The 19,001-nt window shown below is 34.6% G+C and overlaps 1 protein-coding gene and 1 pseudogene across 2 annotated transcripts; both read left to right on the forward strand.

The window, feature by feature from the left end:
- Positions 1-2,646: 2,646 nt before the first annotated feature.
- Positions 2,647-7,126, forward strand: LOC113504661 (annotated as a pseudogene).
- A 918-nt stretch (positions 7,127-8,044) lies between these two features.
- Positions 8,045-13,105, forward strand: LOC113504555 (protein singles bar). Of its 2 annotated transcripts, none has more exons than XM_026886914.1 (6): positions 8,045-8,726; positions 8,898-9,127; positions 10,607-10,790; positions 11,505-11,687; positions 12,112-12,252; positions 12,585-13,105. In XM_026886914.1, exons 2-6 carry the CDS (start codon positions 9,123-9,125, stop codon positions 12,660-12,662), a joined length of 591 nt encoding a protein of 196 aa, XP_026742715.1. In that variant the 5' UTR covers positions 8,045-8,726; positions 8,898-9,122; the 3' UTR covers positions 12,663-13,105. The 2 variants fall into 2 exon arrangements, with proteins under 2 accessions (XP_026742715.1, XP_026742717.1); XM_026886916.1 differs by having other exon boundaries at positions 8,898-8,965.
- The last annotated feature ends 5,896 nt before the right edge of the window (positions 13,106-19,001 follow it).

Consider the following 19,001-nt stretch of genomic DNA (forward strand, 5'->3'; position numbering starts at 1 on the left):
TATTTAACCCTAGAAAGATAGTCTGCGTAAAATTGACGCATGCATTCTTGAAATATTGCTCTCTCTTTCTAAATAGCGCGAATCCGTCGCTGTGCGTTTAGGACATCTCAGTCGCCGCTTGGAGCTCCCGTGAGGCGTGCTTGTCAATGCGGTAAGTGTCACTGATTTTGAACTATAACGACCGCGTGAGTCAAAATGACGCATGATTATCTTTTACGTGACTTTTAAGATTTAACTCATACGATAATTATATTGTTATTTCATGTTCTACTTACGTGATAACTTATTATATATATATTTTCTTGTTATAGATATCGTGACTAATATATAATAAAATGGGTAGTTCTTTAGACGATGAGCATATCCTCTCTGCTCTTCTGCAAAGCGATGACGAGCTTGTTGGTGAGGATTCTGACAGTGAAATATCAGATCACGTAAGTGAAGATGACGTCCAGAGCGATACAGAAGAAGCGTTTATAGATGAGGTACATGAAGTGCAGCCAACGTCAAGCGGTAGTGAAATATTAGACGAACAAAATGTTATTGAACAACCAGGTTCTTCATTGGCTTCTAACAAAATCTTGACCTTGCCACAGAGGACTATTAGAGGTAAGAATAAACATTGTTGGTCAACTTCAAAGTCCACGAGGCGTAGCCGAGTCTCTGCACTGAACATTGTCAGATCTCAAAGAGGTCCGACGCGTATGTGCCGCAATATATATGACCCACTTTTATGCTTCAAACTATTTTTTACTGATGAGATAATTTCGGAAATTGTAAAATGGACAAATGCTGAGATATCATTGAAACGTCGGGAATCTATGACAGGTGCTACATTTCGTGACACGAATGAAGATGAAATCTATGCTTTCTTTGGTATTCTGGTAATGACAGCAGTGAGAAAAGATAACCACATGTCCACAGATGACCTCTTTGATCGATCTTTGTCAATGGTGTACGTCTCTGTAATGAGTCGTGATCGTTTTGATTTTTTGATACGATGTCTTAGAATGGATGACAAAAGTATACGGCCCACACTTCGAGAAAACGATGTATTTACTCCTGTTAGAAAAATATGGGATCTCTTTATCCATCAGTGCATACAAAATTACACTCCAGGGGCTCATTTGACCATAGATGAACAGTTACTTGGTTTTAGAGGACGGTGTCCGTTTAGGATGTATATCCCAAACAAGCCAAGTAAGTATGGAATAAAAATCCTCATGATGTGTGACAGTGGTACAAAGTATATGATAAATGGAATGCCTTATTTGGGAAGAGGAACACAGACCAACGGAGTACCACTCGGTGAATACTACGTGAAGGAGTTATCAAAGCCTGTGCACGGTAGTTGTCGTAATATTACGTGTGACAATTGGTTCACCTCAATCCCTTTGGCAAAAAACTTACTACAAGAACCGTATAAGTTAACCATTGTGGGAACCGTGCGATCAAACAAACGCGAGATACCGGAAGTACTGAAAAACAGTCGCTCCAGGCCAGTGGGAACATCGATGTTTTGTTTTGACGGACCCCTTACTCTCGTCTCATATAAACCGAAGCCAGCTAAGATGGTATACTTATTATCATCTTGTGATGAGGATGCTTCTATCAACGAAAGTACCGGTAAACCGCAAATGGTTATGTATTATAATCAAACTAAAGGCGGAGTGGACACGCTAGACCAAATGTGTTCTGTGATGACCTGCAGTAGGAAGACGAATAGGTGGCCTATGGCATTATTGTACGGAATGATAAACATTGCCTGCATAAATTCTTTTATTATATACAGCCATAATGTCAGTAGCAAGGGAGAAAAGGTTCAAAGTCGCAAAAAATTTATGAGAAACCTTTACATGAGCCTGACGTCATCGTTTATGCGTAAGCGTTTAGAAGCTCCTACTTTGAAGAGATATTTGCGCGATAATATCTCTAATATTTTGCCAAATGAAGTGCCTGGTACATCAGATGACAGTACTGAAGAGCCAGTAACGAAAAAACGTACTTACTGTACTTACTGCCCCTCTAAAATAAGGCGAAAGGCAAATGCATCGTGCAAAAAATGCAAAAAAGTTATTTGTCGAGAGCATAATATTGATATGTGCCAAAGTTGTTTCTGACTGACTAATAAGTATAATTTGTTTCTATTATGTATAAGTTAAGCTAATTACTTATTTTATAATACAACATGACTGTTTTTAAAGTACAAAATAAGTTTATTTTTGTAAAAGAGAGAATGTTTAAAAGTTTTGTTACTTTATAGAAGAAATTTTGAGTTTTTGTTTTTTTTTAATAAATAAATAAACATAAATAAATAGTTTGTTGAATTTATTATTAGTATGTAAGTGTAAATATAATAAAACTTAATATCTATTCAAATTAATAAATAAACCTCGATATACAGACCGATAAAACACATGCGTCAATTTTACGCATGATTATCTTTAACGTACGTCACAATATGATTATCTTTCTAGGGTTAATAATGTCCCTGACTGTTTTTATCAATAGGCAACAGTCATTCATGAAAACCGAACAAAAAAATTAAGATTCAAAATGTCCGTAATTCCTGTTTACATGAATACTCCAGATATTTCGATCCATAGTAACCTACTTTTAGCTACGTAAATATCGTGGTTGAGCAACATGCAAGCGTATCAGATGGTCCTTGGATTAAACATAAACGAAGCGAATTTCTTTGAAAAAAGTATGATATCATTAGTGACGTCATGTCGGTTTATTGAATTGTCGTGAGACTATGCAAATACATAACGTGGTGTTGGTATATGAATTTAGCAAGACGTCTTTGAACTGTGAGTCAGCTCTGGCTCACTTACAATTAAGTCTTGTTACATCGGTTAGTATAATCACTTTTATTGTAACGCACACATTAGTTCATTAGACGCAAGTGGTTTAGATGTAACTCAAATAAATAGGTTTGACCTTATTCAACTTTAAGCCAATACTGTGTTTAGTTTCCTTCTGTTTTCGTGGTTTCATTAAAGAACTTTTTTTAATATACACCATTTAAATTTTATAATATCTACTCCGATTACGATTCATTAAATATTAAAAATAGAATTTCTCTGGACTGATATTTTATGAAGTATCCATGATATCAGCCATGCGGGTTATTCTTGGAGCAGCGAGAATAAACAGACGGCCGATGATTTGCATCGAAAATGCTTCAAAACACTTACACTTATGTATTTTCAATGAAAAGTTTGTTCATCAAATTCGCGAGGTATATCAATACTATCCATATTAATGTTATAAAGCTGAAAGGCTTTGTTTCTTTGCTTTCATGTTTAAACAGCTCTTATCTAAAAATACAAATACAACAAGCTACTTCTCCTGATAGGAGTGAAGAGTAGGTACGCAGGTGAAACCGCAGCGCTCCGCTAGTTACGTGTATAAATAATTATTCACTGCTTGCGGATATTTCAATGATTTTTTAGTTTCTATCCTTCCTTTGCATCTCTGCTAAACTAGGTTCAATGTAAGTTACAAGGAAAATTTCATTTCATTTTCCTTCTCTTCATGTTATTAGTCAATTACTATGAATAGTACAACCATGACATTATTCTGATAAATACTCCAGCCGTATGGTACATCATCATTTATTTACGACTCTATTAAATTCTCAGTATTGTTCATCAAAATGTATAAAAACCCGCATGAAACATTTTAAATGCTCTGAATTTCCTCAAAAAGAATGTATAACAATTGTATTGTCATTCAAAATGTTAATTTATTATATACTAATAGGTAGGTCTTCGAAAACAAAGGCCAGCTCTACATGTCATTGAAAATTAGCATTGATGCTACTAAGGCTGATATAAGAATAATAGATACATTCGTAACTCCAACAACACTTTAAATTTGTCCAAGAAAGTAGTGCCTATCAAGACATTCTGACTTTATAGGCGACAACATTTTTACAGCTTAAGCTTTATTGTCAAGCCGTTAAGAAATAAAACTGTTAGATGAATGACACATAAAATAGCATTAGCGTGACGCAAAACGCATGAAGCAGTTATATGCTTGCAAGTACACGTGGACATAAAGTGTTGTTACTTATGTAGAGTAATATTATATAAAGATTTATACTTCCTCTTAAAAATCAAGATATTTATACACTGGATTTTTTGAAGAAAGTTTAGATTCTATATATTGTTAATATTTACACACTAGGTTACCTATACTCCCAAAATATCTATTCCTATAAAGAAACTCGGCAAAAGCCACAAAATGGTTTTTTATTCAGTTTATAATACTTTAAGCAGCTGCGATTTGGATCAATGATAAATTTAAAAGTAAGTCCGAAAAGCAACCCACAGACCTGAGCTCTTCATAAGCTTGATGTATCTGAAGATAAGTAGCGGGTGACTGTTTATGTTTCAGTGCTGGGAGCGGCCTGTGTCGGCGTGGTGGGCTACTACATGGACTACGCGGCTACTCGGTCATCAATGCAAGGCCGAACTGTTTTTCCTACTGATTGCTGTCACCTTCCTCATCGGCACATTCTGCATACTATTAGCGTGCCTCTTGTCCATGTCAACAGCTTCTATTTTATCAAAAACAATATATGTAAGTTTCAATCAGCATAGTTAACTAGTATTTTATCTATTTGAATACGCTCATTTCTAATTTTGTCGGTTTGTCATGATTTATGTGATAATTGTATTGTATAAATTCGAAACCAGGAAAGAGACTTCCTGCATTTGTATTCGTCAATCTAAATGAAGGTGACTTAGAGCATCTTACGTCACTAATGGAATAAATATATGTTCTATTCTATTACGATAGTCGACCGCAAAAAAAGAAAGTTTAGAAACTTCTGAATATTTCGCTATTTTTAGTATTATTACATTACATGTATTAAAAACGTAGGCTTTCTTCCATATTCTAAAAGAGTGCTAAATTACGTCTTAGGCGACTAGCACATAGCAATGAGTTCAGTTTGCGCTTCGAGTCAGAAGTCATAAATCATGTTTTGAATACAATCACGAGCGGATTGCTAATTTCTTGAAAGGCGTTTGTAAATATAATGCCGAGAGGTAAGCGCACCGAGTGCATGACCGCTGTGTTTACATTAACTGGTACTGCGGACATTTAGTCGGATGTTTTCTGCACAATACCTCAAATACCTGCAAACACGGGATGATGATAGGATCCTTTTCATTTTTGTTAGGAGTGGAAATCCTTCAGAATACCCACCTTTTTGGAAGATAAATCGTTGTATGTGATCCTGATTTAGTTTGAATTATATCGGAACAACCATGACTATGGGTAAAAGGGATCTGACAATAATTATTAACAAGAAAGAGTATGTTTATTCTGAGGCTTAACCTTAAAATCGTCTTACCTAAGCTTTATTTTATTCAGGAGTTAATATATCACGGAGTGGCGTTCGTATTGTACCTGTGTGCTGGGCTCACGCTTCTTATAGAAGTAAACCACCAGAAGAACAACTACTACAGAAGGGGCTACGAACCATACTTTGCGGCTGCCGTAAGTTATATCTCGTTGTTACATACGTTTAAAGCATCTCATAAACAACAATGAGCGGGAAGGTCGCGGGTTTGATCCCTGGATAGAATATGCCGTTGTGTGACCCACGAGTGCTTTTCCAGAGCCCGGTTGTCTTTGCGCATGGTACTCAGATCTTTGTAATCCCAAAAAAACAAGCAGCTATGAAATTCCTTATTGTGAAAGAATACCCAATTTATCTAATGAAAGAGAATAAAGTGCTAACACTGAAATTAATTAAATTTTAAGCGCCGCCTCTCACGAAAATGTATTTCTTGTATCTATTAATTATCACTGCCATTATCTTTACAATCTACCATTAGCCAGATTAAAGAGAAAAGTTTAATTGATAAAAAAAAACATTTGACAGATAACTCATGCTTTTAGGGTTCCTTACGGGAACGGTAAAATTGACCCCCGCCTTATATAAACATGATAGATATTCATTAGAAAGTTATATAGATGATTACAAACACTAAAATACAGAATTAAATCATTCTTAGTAAAAAAAAAATAATTGTTTGTTATTTTCGTAGAGTAAATGTGTGTTAGCTCTTGGAAGTTATTGTTAAATAATATGTAAAAAATTCTTTCAGATCTAATGTGATGTTATTAATTAAATTATTTTTTCTGTTTCAGATCATGGGACTCGTGCAAGCATTCCTGTACTTTATGAGTACGTTCTTAGCCAACCGTCATTATCGCGGCATATAAATATGTTAAGTGTATTGTTCCACAAACTGACCAATACTATGCAAGAGAAACTGGGAGGAACTATGATTAGTATTTCGTCGCGGAGATCTATCACCAATTCTGAAAGTGCAGTTGTAGAAGAGAGAGTCTAGTTTCATTATTTTTTTACGTTCTAACGTCAAAGACATGGTGGTAGGCCTCCTGAATTTCAATTGTTTCACATATAAGTTGTCACACACATCTCTCGCTAGTGATACTTATTCTTCTTTATAAGTGACGCTTGCTCTAGTCATTAAGTTTGTAACGTTTATGTAAAGGGAATGCCTTGGAAAGAATTATATCGTGTTATAGATGGAAATAACCTATTTATAAGCTCGGAATGGTTTAGTAACTAGACGTATACTCGAAACAGTTTCGTCCTGATTTGCGATGCCTTAAATGTTGTAGAAAACGATGTAAAAGCTCTTTGGAAACTTTCTATTGTGAATGAAAATGAAGGAGTTAAAAGATATTGTCAAGTGTATTTTAGAGAGTCTGCATTTGTAAGAATGTATTTTTGTATGATAAATATGTATTCTATTTATGAAGAATTTTACAATTTCGTATGAAATTATAATAAAAAAAAACGAAACCGAATATATGTATATTTTCGGTTTCGTAGAAAAACAAGAAAGTTCAAAACAAGACGTGTATTATCTGTTAAACGTTAATTAACAATTCACATGTTTGATATTTTTGGTTGATAAAACGTTAATCTGAATAGTACCTAAATATTAAAAACTTCCTACATTGCACTTATTATCTGTCAATCATCAGAAAACCACACGAGGCAGTGTGATTATTAATCATGTACTTTATGTGAGTAAAAGATAACTGTGACCGTCGTTAAAAAGAAAAGAATCTAACTGAGGTTTTTCCACTACTTTAAAAGATAATAGGGTGTTTGACAAAGAAATATTTTTTCGACACGTGCTTTCTCTTTTATCTCGTAAACACAAAATTAAGGTGTTACAGTGATTTAAAATCTCGGGTGACGTCACTTACAAGTAAGGTTTTACTAGCAAGTGAGGTTTTTATCGTCCCCGACCATAATTAAACACTTTTTATCTCCCTTAATTTATAGTGATCCAATATTTTTTGGAAATCGGTCTGACGGACTAAACAGATTTATACTATTAGATTTTGTCAAATTCTCTATGTCGGTGTGGAAGACGTTGTGTAGCATAGAGCTGCATATATCATTTCTACTTTGTGGCATTTCTAATGGCTACTTGAATGCCTTACAATAGTGGCATTGTTGTTTTCTACTGAAACCTTTTTTGTTATACATGTCACCTGTTAATTCTACATTCACTACTCATGTGGAGTTGAGATTATGTTAAGTATAATATGATTATGAATTCAAATAAAAAGCGCAATAAACGCAGGTAATGATCATCAAGAGGTAAGGTGAGATTATGAAAACATATATTTGAAGTTCATTTAAAACGATCTATTGGTGCGAAATGGATTATAATCGTTGACAATTACAAGTTTACAAAATTCATAAAACAAATGAGGACTTCCTTTTATTAATGTAGGTTAATGATACTTTTAATATAGATTTATTACGCTATTTATAATTTAGGTAACTAATAATGTGAAATACAGCGCTTCCTATGTAGTCCTTGTAGAGATTTCAAAACAGCTGGGACCCAGCAGTGTACTTATATTGATTAAGGGCTAGGCATTAAGATTAACAAACATGGATTGTTTAAAGTAAAAGTTTCAATATACCGATACATTATTAAATGATGCAACGGTTTACTCACGCGTATTTATCGGGGTTTCCGACTAGTTTCGGACCCAAAAATACTATCAAAATAAACCGATACAGATATTATATTTTTATACCATACTATATTTACCTATTGATCAATATGTAACAATCTTGTGTGCCACTATTATTTTTATGACTATTGTATTGTAGGAACTACACATAAGTAACTAAGCTTTTTATAATGTAGTTTCTATACAAATAAGGATGTAATTATTTACCTTGTATACAATATATTATATGCGAATGGAGCTGAGATCATAGATCTCTTCAATATTGTTATTGAAGAGATCTTTGATCGAATATTGTATTTTTATTGATATTTCTTTTAGAACAGTAAGATTTCTGACAACATTTATTCACGCCTCTCTAGGCAATATTTCAATAGTGGTTAGCGGTGGCAAACCTTCAAATGTTTGGAGACTCATCTCTAAACATTCGAACGTTTGCTAACACGTCAGTCACGTGACTTAAGGAAACGTCATTTCCATACATTTGTTCGTTCCCTATTGACGTTAACGATTTTATAAATTTTACTGAGTTCAATAAGCTGTACTTGTTAATGAAAGGAGAAATACATGTTTTGTACTTTTGGTATACCACTTTGATGAGTTTCATTTGGATTCCTCATTATAAAAGCTAGTTGGGATAAAGTCTTCAATTGACCCTTGCTTAATATCTTTAGGTAAGAATATGCTTAGTAGGATCATAATTGCCAATGTTCTTCATCAAGAAATCATCTTAGGGTACGGCAATGGCCAAAGCATCCTTTTTTAACCGAGGATTGTCCCATTGAACTGGGGTGGGACCCTGGGAAGACCGGAGAGGAATGATTAATGAGTATCTTTCTTACTAGATACCGCAGGAACGCGATGCAGGCCACTACGAAGTCCGGCAGGGAAAGGGCAGACACCTAATCAAGTGGTAGTAATCAGCTATAACCGATATAATAAAATAATGAATCGAATACTATTTAGGTATATGTAGACTTCATGATTAGTTATTTCATATCAGATCTGATGTACAAAAATAAGCTAATGCACGTCATAAGGATGATTAATTGGTGTGACGAAATTGAATAATGAGGTAAGCATTAGGAGTAAAACTTTTTGCAATTAGAATTTATTATATATGGATTGTGTTTGGCGTTACCTTCTTTCATTCACAACGTAGCACAAAGCTATTCTTTGTGGTACATTGTGAATGAAAGAAAATAAGGTGGATAAGATAAGGTTGAGAGGTGAAAAGAGCCTGTGGAGCTGCAGTATTGGGATATTACAAGCACTTTTATTTGGGGCAATTAATTATTCTGAGGCTCACAGGAAAGTTACTTTCTTTAAAAATCGAGTCTCACACTAAGAAATGGAATATTTGTTTCGCGGATATTTCTCAAACATTCAAGCCACATACACAAACACTGTCCGCTAAACTCCGATATTTTACTCACATATATGTATATTAAACTCTATAGTCTAGACTTATTGACAGACCTATGAAGTTAGACAATAACGTCATGGTCGTTTGTACAATCCCTACTAATATTATAAATGCGAAAGTAACTCTGTCTGTCTGTCTGTTACGCTTTCACGTCTAAACCACTGTACTGATTTTAATGAAATTTGGTACAGAGATAGAGTTAACCCTGAGAAAGAATATAGGATAGTTTTTATGCCGGACATTTTTCTTGGAAACGCGATATAACCGACCTTGACGTGGGCGAAAAGCTAGTAAAACATAATGGTTTATTTACCTCGGCGTAGGTCTTTATTGTTTTCGGATGCCATACGATATCTACTGCTATGCTGAAAAATTTTATGTTGCAATCTGACATCTCTGTATGATTACTCGACATATTAATTGACTCACTATGACGGGTGCTACGTGATCCTCATGTCGTTTAATGTCTAATTGGTTCAACGTTTAGCATATTTAGAGACAGTAAAAAAATAGACAGTTCCATTAGGAAGATTCGGGATTACAATTAAAGGAAACTAGTGAATACTAGAGGATAATACCCTAAATAGATTAATTATTTACTTATCTATTGCGCATGAAAAAAAGTCTATTAATACGTAAATCTAAAAATTAAGAAAACTTATAGTTCATTAATAAAAAATTACAAATACGTAACGAAAAAGAAATAGTGGGAATAGGACGTCTGTCGTGAGACAACTATATTTATAGACTAAGGTGACAAAAAAACAAAACAATAAGGTCAATGAGTGTAAATAATTGACCAAAATAGAAATCAACCCTCCCGTCGCGAGCGTCGCTCTATTTTTATAATTAGGCGCACACGCAGAGCGCGGGCACGCGACTCATTCAAAACTCATCCAACTTTGTTCTGCTTCTGACATATCTTTTGTTTAGTCCAGTCTAGAAAAATACATTTTTGAAATCTACACGGACAAACAGAAATTAATAAAACCTACTTGGTTATTATAGGTCAGAGTTGAATGACCCTAAACATAAACGCCGAAAAATACTGGAACGTCTAAAAATATGTTAATATGAGTAACAGTGACCGTGTAAGAGGATTGAACTCACCCTGTTTCCTGTCTACAGACTGAAACTGTTAGTTCGAAGCCATTCATGTGTGAAAATGACCCGTGGGCCCACGATAGTGCGAGTGGCTCCGAGTGGCGGCGGCGGTGCTAGGGGCATCAAGTGCTGTTGTTGTCGTTGCTGTGAATGTCTCAATCTAGGATACCTGACTACTCATCATGGACTCATAAAGTTAGCTGAAGCTGTAAGTCGATTATATTTTAATTTTTTTAAAGTTATATCTCATAGATGAGAATTCTTTGGTTTTAAGATGGATGCAGCGTAAATAAGTTATTGACTATTTCACAGAGACAAAAAAGCATACATGCAGTAATTTTAGTTTTAAAGCTAAAGAATTTTCCCTCACAAAGGCAACCCAAGTTTTCTTTAAATAATTATAAAGGAACTTCGTTAAAAATGTGGTGTTTACCTTTTATTTAACAGAAAAGTTGTCTTTATGAATCCCATTGCTAATTTATTTCGCCACATTTTTTCTGAATGTGTAATACTTTGACGCACATTCAACTGCTTGTTATAATTAGGGAGGCAAATGTTAATGAGCCATCCGCCACAAAAAAACTTTTTATTTTTATTGTTTTTCAAGATAAATCAGAAATATTTATTGTGATTTAAAATAAAATTTACCCATATGAAGAAAGAAGTCAGAAATTAAATAAAGGACCTAAGAAGGAAACCTAGTATCTAATCAGCTAGACAGAGCTAACAATACTCTGAAATCTGTTATTGTAGATTTCCATGAGTTGCTTTAGATAAAACTGGCTTCAAGATATTTTTCCTATAACTACGACGCGTCGACGGTGCCAAACCAGTAAGTCGCGGTTTGTAAACATCTTTCTTTGTCCAGAAGTGTGCAGCACACTTATGGCTGGTATTAATACATTGCAAATGTTTTCAACAGATGTTAGGCGGGCTGTGCCAGAGTCTGCTCGTGAAGTATGGCATGTCGGAGGCCAGCAGTATGGGCTCCGCCTTCCACGGGTTCCTCACGACCGCCTCCGCCTGTCTCCTTACTACCGCACTCCTCATTGCGTGTTACGTACTCTCATCAAACACCCAACAACTCATACGGCAATCCATCTTTGTAAGTTTCTTGTTTTCCGTCCTCTAGCAGTAAACAATTTCATATTTTTGTCGTGGGGCTTTCGCAAAGAAAAACGCTTGTCCTACGCGTTGATCGAACCCGCGACACTTCGCGCACGTTTTGACTAGGTGACTTTAACAACTCCGTTATCCGTGCAGTCTAGTACCTATATTCTCATTCATCATAAATTACTTACGTTAACTCATATTAACTGTCGCCGAATTGAAACCAAGGCTCATTTGAATCCGGTAAGAATGAAACCGAAAGCACAGCCGACTAAAAATTCACGCTATGCAGTTGCATACAGTTGCAGCAGTAACATGAATTGACGACTGTATTGTCGTTATACAAGGAAACTTAAATAAAAAAAACAATGGAGGCTCGTATTGATTTGTCGTTTCATTTGATGCGTTACCTATTACAGGAATGCCTGTTTAATGCTGTGGCGTGCTTCCTGTACCTATCAGCATCATCATACATGGGTGTAGCGGTGAACATCTACCTGTATCCCCGGTACGCGCTTGTTAACATGTACGCCGCGTATCCCGCCATGACCGCTGTCTACGTAAGTCCTTGCCTTTTCAGATCATAATGACGTATTTGTATGGAAAAATGTTACGGTATCGATATAGCTAGTTCCTTTTTAACAAAACTAGTTGCAGTTAGCCTTACCGCTTTGACTACTGTTTCAAACTTTATTCTTGCAGTTCTTAGGTGTAATCAATAGATAAAATACACGAATTGATAAAAGATATCATCATCATCTTCATTACCCCATATTCGTCCACAGCTGGACAAATGCTTCCCCAAATGAAAGAAGAATATTTCAAAATTATATGTAATTTTTTGAAGAATAATATTAATTTTGGTACTTATCTATTCATGTTTTTGTTTCAGTATATCGGTGTGGTGGTAGGAATACTCCACGGCGTGGATGCATACTTGTCTTACAAATACCACAAAGGTTATCGGTGAAAAGCTGACAGCCTACGCAAGATTCTTCTATATTTTTATAATGCTCTTTACCAAATTATGTAACACTTCATTCCAGTTAATGATATATACGTGCTTTCAGCGTGTTGAAAGAGAATGTGTCAAATTTCAAATTACACTTCTGTGCACGGAAAAAAAGGACAAGAAAGATTTGTCCATCTAAGTATACAAATTTTAATCACGGATTCCGTAAAACCTAATTTTTGAGATACTAGTGCGGCTTCCTTATAAAAAAAGAAAATATCAATACACATAAAAGGTATAACAAAGTTCTGTTTAAACAAGTTGTAAGTAAATTTTTATATAACGTATATCGACCTTTGCTTATGTGTCCTCTCGTTTATAATTGTAATCTAAGTGTTAGCTATAAATAAAACGATGTAACGTAATTGTGAAATAAAGCATTTATCTATTTTATTTTATTATTTCTGTGTATTATTAAAGAGTTTTATGACTTCTTATCAAAGTGATGGAGCACTTTACTTATTGCTAGGCCACAAATGCATTGGACATTCTAAGTACTCTTCTTTAAGTTTGAAATTATTCCCATTCTCTTAAGTTTCCTATTCTTTTCCAATACAATAATTGAAAGTTCATTGTATTGACCCTAAGTGAACCGCCCCTTACTCATTTTCCAATGATTGTGTAGAAAAAATGCTTAATAGAATACGAAAATTTACATTTTAATCCAAATTTCAATCATTCATTGGCCATTATAAATATCAGAATTGGGGCCCTGTTTAAGTATCATTATTTTTAACAATTTTGAATGTAAGAGTATAACAACGAATTTGAATTAAGATTCAGTTCCATGTCATGTATGTCATGAAAATTGGAAAGGCACATATTACCAACACCAAGAGGTTTAAGTTTAGTCGTTAAGAGTAAGAGACATTGATATGATGACATTGAAAATATATGATATATGAGCATAGACTGTGTACATAACCAGTTTGCGATATACTAGCAAGTAAGGTTGCCTTAGCATTACAATATGTTAACGTTAAAGCATTTACTTACTTGAAACATATCTCATGTATTTTAAACTGGGCTTAAAATTGCTGATGATGGAATGGATATTCAGTACGGGGCGGATCACTCACTGTCAATGAATTTCCAAAAATTGGGTTGGCAAATTGTTTAAGAGAATACGAACAGTGACATTTTAATCCAATTTCCATTAATTCGTCGGCAAATTTAATGGAATTGGGGCGGAAAGTGGGATTGTTTTGATGATTTTTCACCTTTATTTTTTTTTTTAACCGAATGATTATCGTTATCTGGATTATCAATGATAGAGGAGGAGATTTTAGTAAAATTCCTATTTGCGCATATTGTCGTTTCTTCCCTAGATCTTGGACACTTTTTGTTAATTAAATGTCCTTTTAAACAGTGTCGTATGCTCCGGCGAATAGTTTCCTTATAATGCGCACCATGGTAACTATACCGGTTTTAGTACTCGGTGCTTGACCCAGCTTAACGGGAGCCGTATATGCATGTTAAGGATCTTAGCTATTAAAGTAATTGAATATGAAGCCAGCGTTCGAATCAAACTACCTTTACTCATTTGACAACGTGTTCATCATCATTTATAACATTTTTCTTGCGTTTTCAGTAAAGTTGCGTTTTATTTATATGAGTACAATGGGGATTTCCCATGCAAAGTATTGTAATAGCGATGAATGCGATTATGTTTATTATTATTTGGTAAATGGGCGTGCGTCGTGCCTGGCACGATCGTCGCGCGTCTGTGCCGCGGCCACTTCGCGTAGTGATAACTAAAAAGTTTCATTGAACATGGATTTAGAATTAATTGACTCATATTATGTATGTGTTAATACAATGTTTTATCTCATTACTAATCAAATCATTATTTTTAGAACTATTCGCAAGTAATGGACTGATTCAGCTTTTGATAGACTTTTTTAACGTTACGTAATCAAAAATGTATTTTATATTATACTCAACTTGTCAATATAGCTTGCCTTCTAGTTTTTAATAAGAGGAAGAAACAATAAGTTGGCTATTAGTCTATTAGCAAACACTGATATTTTGGTTATGGACACCGGTCAAAATTAGTGAGCATTTATCCCATAAGAAGGAATAAAAGACTACTGATTTTCATAGGTCTTTCATTTAGAAATTATTACATAAATCAGGACTGGCTTCACAGCTATTTGAGAACAATTGATTCTCACCATTCAAAGTAACAATGCTAGTTACAATCACAAGTTTCTCAGGCAGACAGCATTCACTTGTTTCCGACTTAAGCCTACTCGCGCTAGCCTAAGTAGGGATCGACTTTACAGAATTCTTTATTAGAACTGGCTTCTCAATTCAGTGGTATAAAATTAGAGGAAAATAGCTTGTTTTATTTTGATTTTAAATGTTATGCCTTGGACTTATAAAACCTTCGCAGTATGCACAATAGTATCCAATTAGCCAAAATTATTAACATAAACACCGTCTATTATTACATCCAAAATAAGGATGTTCTTGTATTTACATACGTTTTCTTTTGTTTCGTGTTAAAACCTGTACCTAGAATACTATTCAAGCGATATTTTAGTTTTAATCAAATCAACAGACTTATTCAAAGAATTACTTTATTGCCGATAGGGATATATAAATAAGACAATAAAGGAAAATAGGTTTACGATTGTTAATAAAAATCTAATCACGTTTACAATCATAATATTTTAAAGGCTGTGCTTATCTGAGCTAAATTATTTTATATTCTTTGATGGCGACCGTACTTTTGCGAATAAACAATTAAATTAAAATTATGAGTATGACGAATAAACAATTATGAGTGCCAACAAAATATTTTCTAAAGCCTTGAAAGCTAAAAAAAAACCCCTAATCTTCTTCGATATATCTTAACTAAAAAATTAACTGTACAAATTGTGTCATGACTTTCTACTTAATAAAGCCAAGGTCCCAAATACTATACCTAATCGTAAAATCCTTATCTGAAGACGGAACCAATGCTCGGGGAATACCTTTTGGAGGTCATTCAAATGCAATTCGCGGTATCGGACGGAAATAATTGCGGTTCGCGGATCGCCCGACTAGTTTCAGTCCCAACCGGATTTCGCGACCCCGTAAGTTCATGATAAAGAGATACATTTACTGTGACGCCGGTTGGGTCCAAAAATAATGCACCTGTCGATGTCACCACATGTCGAAAGCAATTTAATTTAATTTACACTTCAAGTTTTCGATTTTTGTTATAACTGATACCTAATTCGATTTAACATAATCTAGCTTTTGGCAGTATAACACGATCAAACGTGTATCAATCAAACAAAAATCATCAAATCTAAGTCAAACATGTTTGTTTGTCTCGGGGGGCCTTATGGGACTAGTCGGCGTCTACTTTCGACACAGCTTTCAACATCCGGTGCTCTGGTGACAAGAAAGTAGGCCGCCATGACAGGCCCACGTCAAACCGCTTCACCTAACTGTGCTTACTCGAAATCTCAACTCTACTAGTTTACGCTCTATAGTAACAGTTATGGGTGAAATGCGATTTTAGTGTTTGCATTGGACCGTTTCGTATGTAACTGTAGTTCGAGTAGGTTTTGGTGACACTGATAATATTTACCGAATACTCGTGTACATATATTGGTTGATAAAACGTTTTGTTTTCTAAATTCGATACTTATGTATACGCGTGGAATAGAAACAAGTTGTATGTGTAGAATTATATGTAGATGCGACAGTTGTAGGTAATGTATGCTCGTACAATGTATCGTGAAAGTTTTTTTGCTTCTATCTTTATATAATTCTACTGTACGTGCCACTGAATCTAATGTCACTGAATTTAGCCTAAACGACTGGAACGATTTGAATGATTTTTAATGCAATTGGATGGTTTTCATTCTGGTAAGTTATAATAATAGATAGTGTTTGACATAGTGTAACAGCTACTGAATCATGAATTTTCAATGGTACCTATCTCATTGTTGAGGCCAAACAAAGAATAAACAAATACTGAAATCACGTAGTCCAATCATAATTATCCAATTAATAGTCGGTAGTTTTCTATTCATGATAAAAAATAAAAACGTTAGATATAAAACCAATAGATGGATATGATATTGGAATACTTATTGTTGCCACTTAAACACCATAATTATGATTACATTTCTGTACACAGTATTTCTGTAAAAGTCTGATTTCGGTGCAAATTGTGTACACTTCTAATAAATATGCTTGAAATATAATTACTCATGGGTATGCATCTGACATACTTACGATGAAATAAGTAAAAAATATTAATTCTATTAATCGTACAATATGATAATAATGCGGATACGCGTGAATTGAATGATGTTTGTGAGTAAGTCTAGATCAAATGATAAACGGGTGATTATCTTATGATTATTAATGATATCGTGATTGTGCGCGTACCTATGTGACCATAGTGCGGCTGTTCCAAGTTATTACTGCAAATTTTATAAAAAAATTATAATCTTAAAAAGGACCTAATATTTGTTAGAGGTTTCAATACAAATGATTCTTGACCCAAATGAAAAGGATTTAACATTATCATAATTTCCTTTTTCAGGCCACGAGATACTTGCGTCAACCGCGTTTTTTTTTACTTTTCGACAATTTTCTACTACTCGTTCCTAAGTTACTTAGACTTGAATTAGTTTTATCTAAGTAAATGCAACAAGACAAATATTTGCTTCAAGGAGTAAAATTAAAAGTCAGCTTTATGATTCAAGCAATATCTGTTGACCTTGCCCTTTGCCTTAAAATATTGTCAGCAACTTACTAATTGGAGACCCATACTCCATAGGAGATATCCCTTAGACAACGTTTCTAAGTAGACAGATTCTGAAGTCTCATTAAATAGTCCATTGAAGTACCTATTCAGGGTTAGTTAGTAAGATAACGACTCATCCAAATGTAACAATAATAAAAATTCCTCTCGTATCTTATTAACATCTAGCACACCTCAGTCGCATGGACACATCCATCTAAAATAATCTAAATCAATAGTCCGGCGTCATTTGTAGCAGGCGGACAATGCGCAATATCGAAATTCAACAATAACATTGAACATGTCAACATGACTACTAATGAGACAACAATAGAAAATTGCAATTAAAACAAAGCGTGTCACAGATTGATAACAATGTTTTAAGTGCAGTAAATAGATATGTATTTCTAGGTCACGGACCTAATTGTTTGTTATCGTTTTAAAGACTACTGTTTTTATGTAACACTTTACTGTATCGGTTTGATCAAATGTTAAACGTTCTCATTTGGTATACTAGCCTTTGCCTATGAGTTTGTTTACTTGGATGTCTGCTGTTTCATGTACATCTCATCAATAAAAAAAAATATCATACTCTGGACCGAAGGGTGTAGTGATAGACTCGTTATAATATTTGTGTGACTTATAATTTCTATTTAAAAGGTAAAAAAGCCCTTGCGGTTGCATTAAAATTACCATGTGATCTTTTTGAAAAGGAAGCATGCGCCCTTATCATTAGAGGCGTCTCCTAACGTTGCAGCGTTGGTAAAACAAATGAATGAATAAATAGTATTTTTATTATAATTTTACAATACTTAAAAAAATATTGTAATGCAATACCAAATTTATTTTTATGCCAAAAATGCACGCGTAAAATATTTTAATAGCTAGGTATTGATTATTTTTAGGAAAGAAAGTATTTAGCGTAAGTTGTTATCTAGTTTATTGAAAGGCGCGTTATTTTTGTAAAGATAACACATGTGGGTAATAGATTTATGATAATGTGTCGAATGGGCTGCAATATTGTTTATTTGATTGTTTACTTATTAGGTTTTAATGAGGAACAGTCCAGAAGGTGGTAGTCTGGTCACGCTTGCCGAGACCGTATTTACTTTTTCCTTCTTATCGAAGGTCGTGCTGGCGATTCGATGTATTTAGTTGTCATTTGGTAAATAACACAATATCTGATATTATGCCTGAAGGAAATTTACCAAAAAAATGCTGGATAATAGGGGAGCCCACCGGGACGGTGCTGAAAGCTGGCCTGGGCCGCTATTTGAAATGGCTGATGAATTAATGTTTTTTTTAAACGGCTCCCGCAGTTACGAATTTAATACTTGTGTCGCGGGGGTTTCACAAGCATGCAAATCACGTGCACAAAGACACCCAGTTTTGGAAAAAGCATCCGTAGATCACACAAGTGCTCGCCATTGTAAATAGCAGAATTGGGGCCCTGGTGGCTAGCTCTATACGGTGGGACAGCAAAGCTGGTGATCTAAGCAAGGCTCTTTTGTCGATAATCTTAACAATAAATTAATATGAAAAAACGT

The sequence above is a fragment of the Trichoplusia ni genome, chromosome 22 (assembly GCF_003590095.1).
Source record: "Trichoplusia ni isolate ovarian cell line Hi5 chromosome 22, tn1, whole genome shotgun sequence".
In the NCBI taxonomy this organism is placed as follows: Eukaryota; Metazoa; Arthropoda; class Insecta; order Lepidoptera; family Noctuidae; genus Trichoplusia; species Trichoplusia ni.

Coding starts and splice junctions, on each gene's coding strand:
- LOC113504555 (XM_026886914.1), top strand. Junction 11,688..12,111: donor TCATACGGCAATCCATCTTT/GTAAGTTTCTTG, acceptor TACCTATTACAG/GAATGCCTGTTTAATGCTGT. Junction 12,253..12,584: donor CCGCCATGACCGCTGTCTAC/GTAAGTCCTTGC, acceptor TTTTTGTTTCAG/TATATCGGTGTGGTGGTAGG.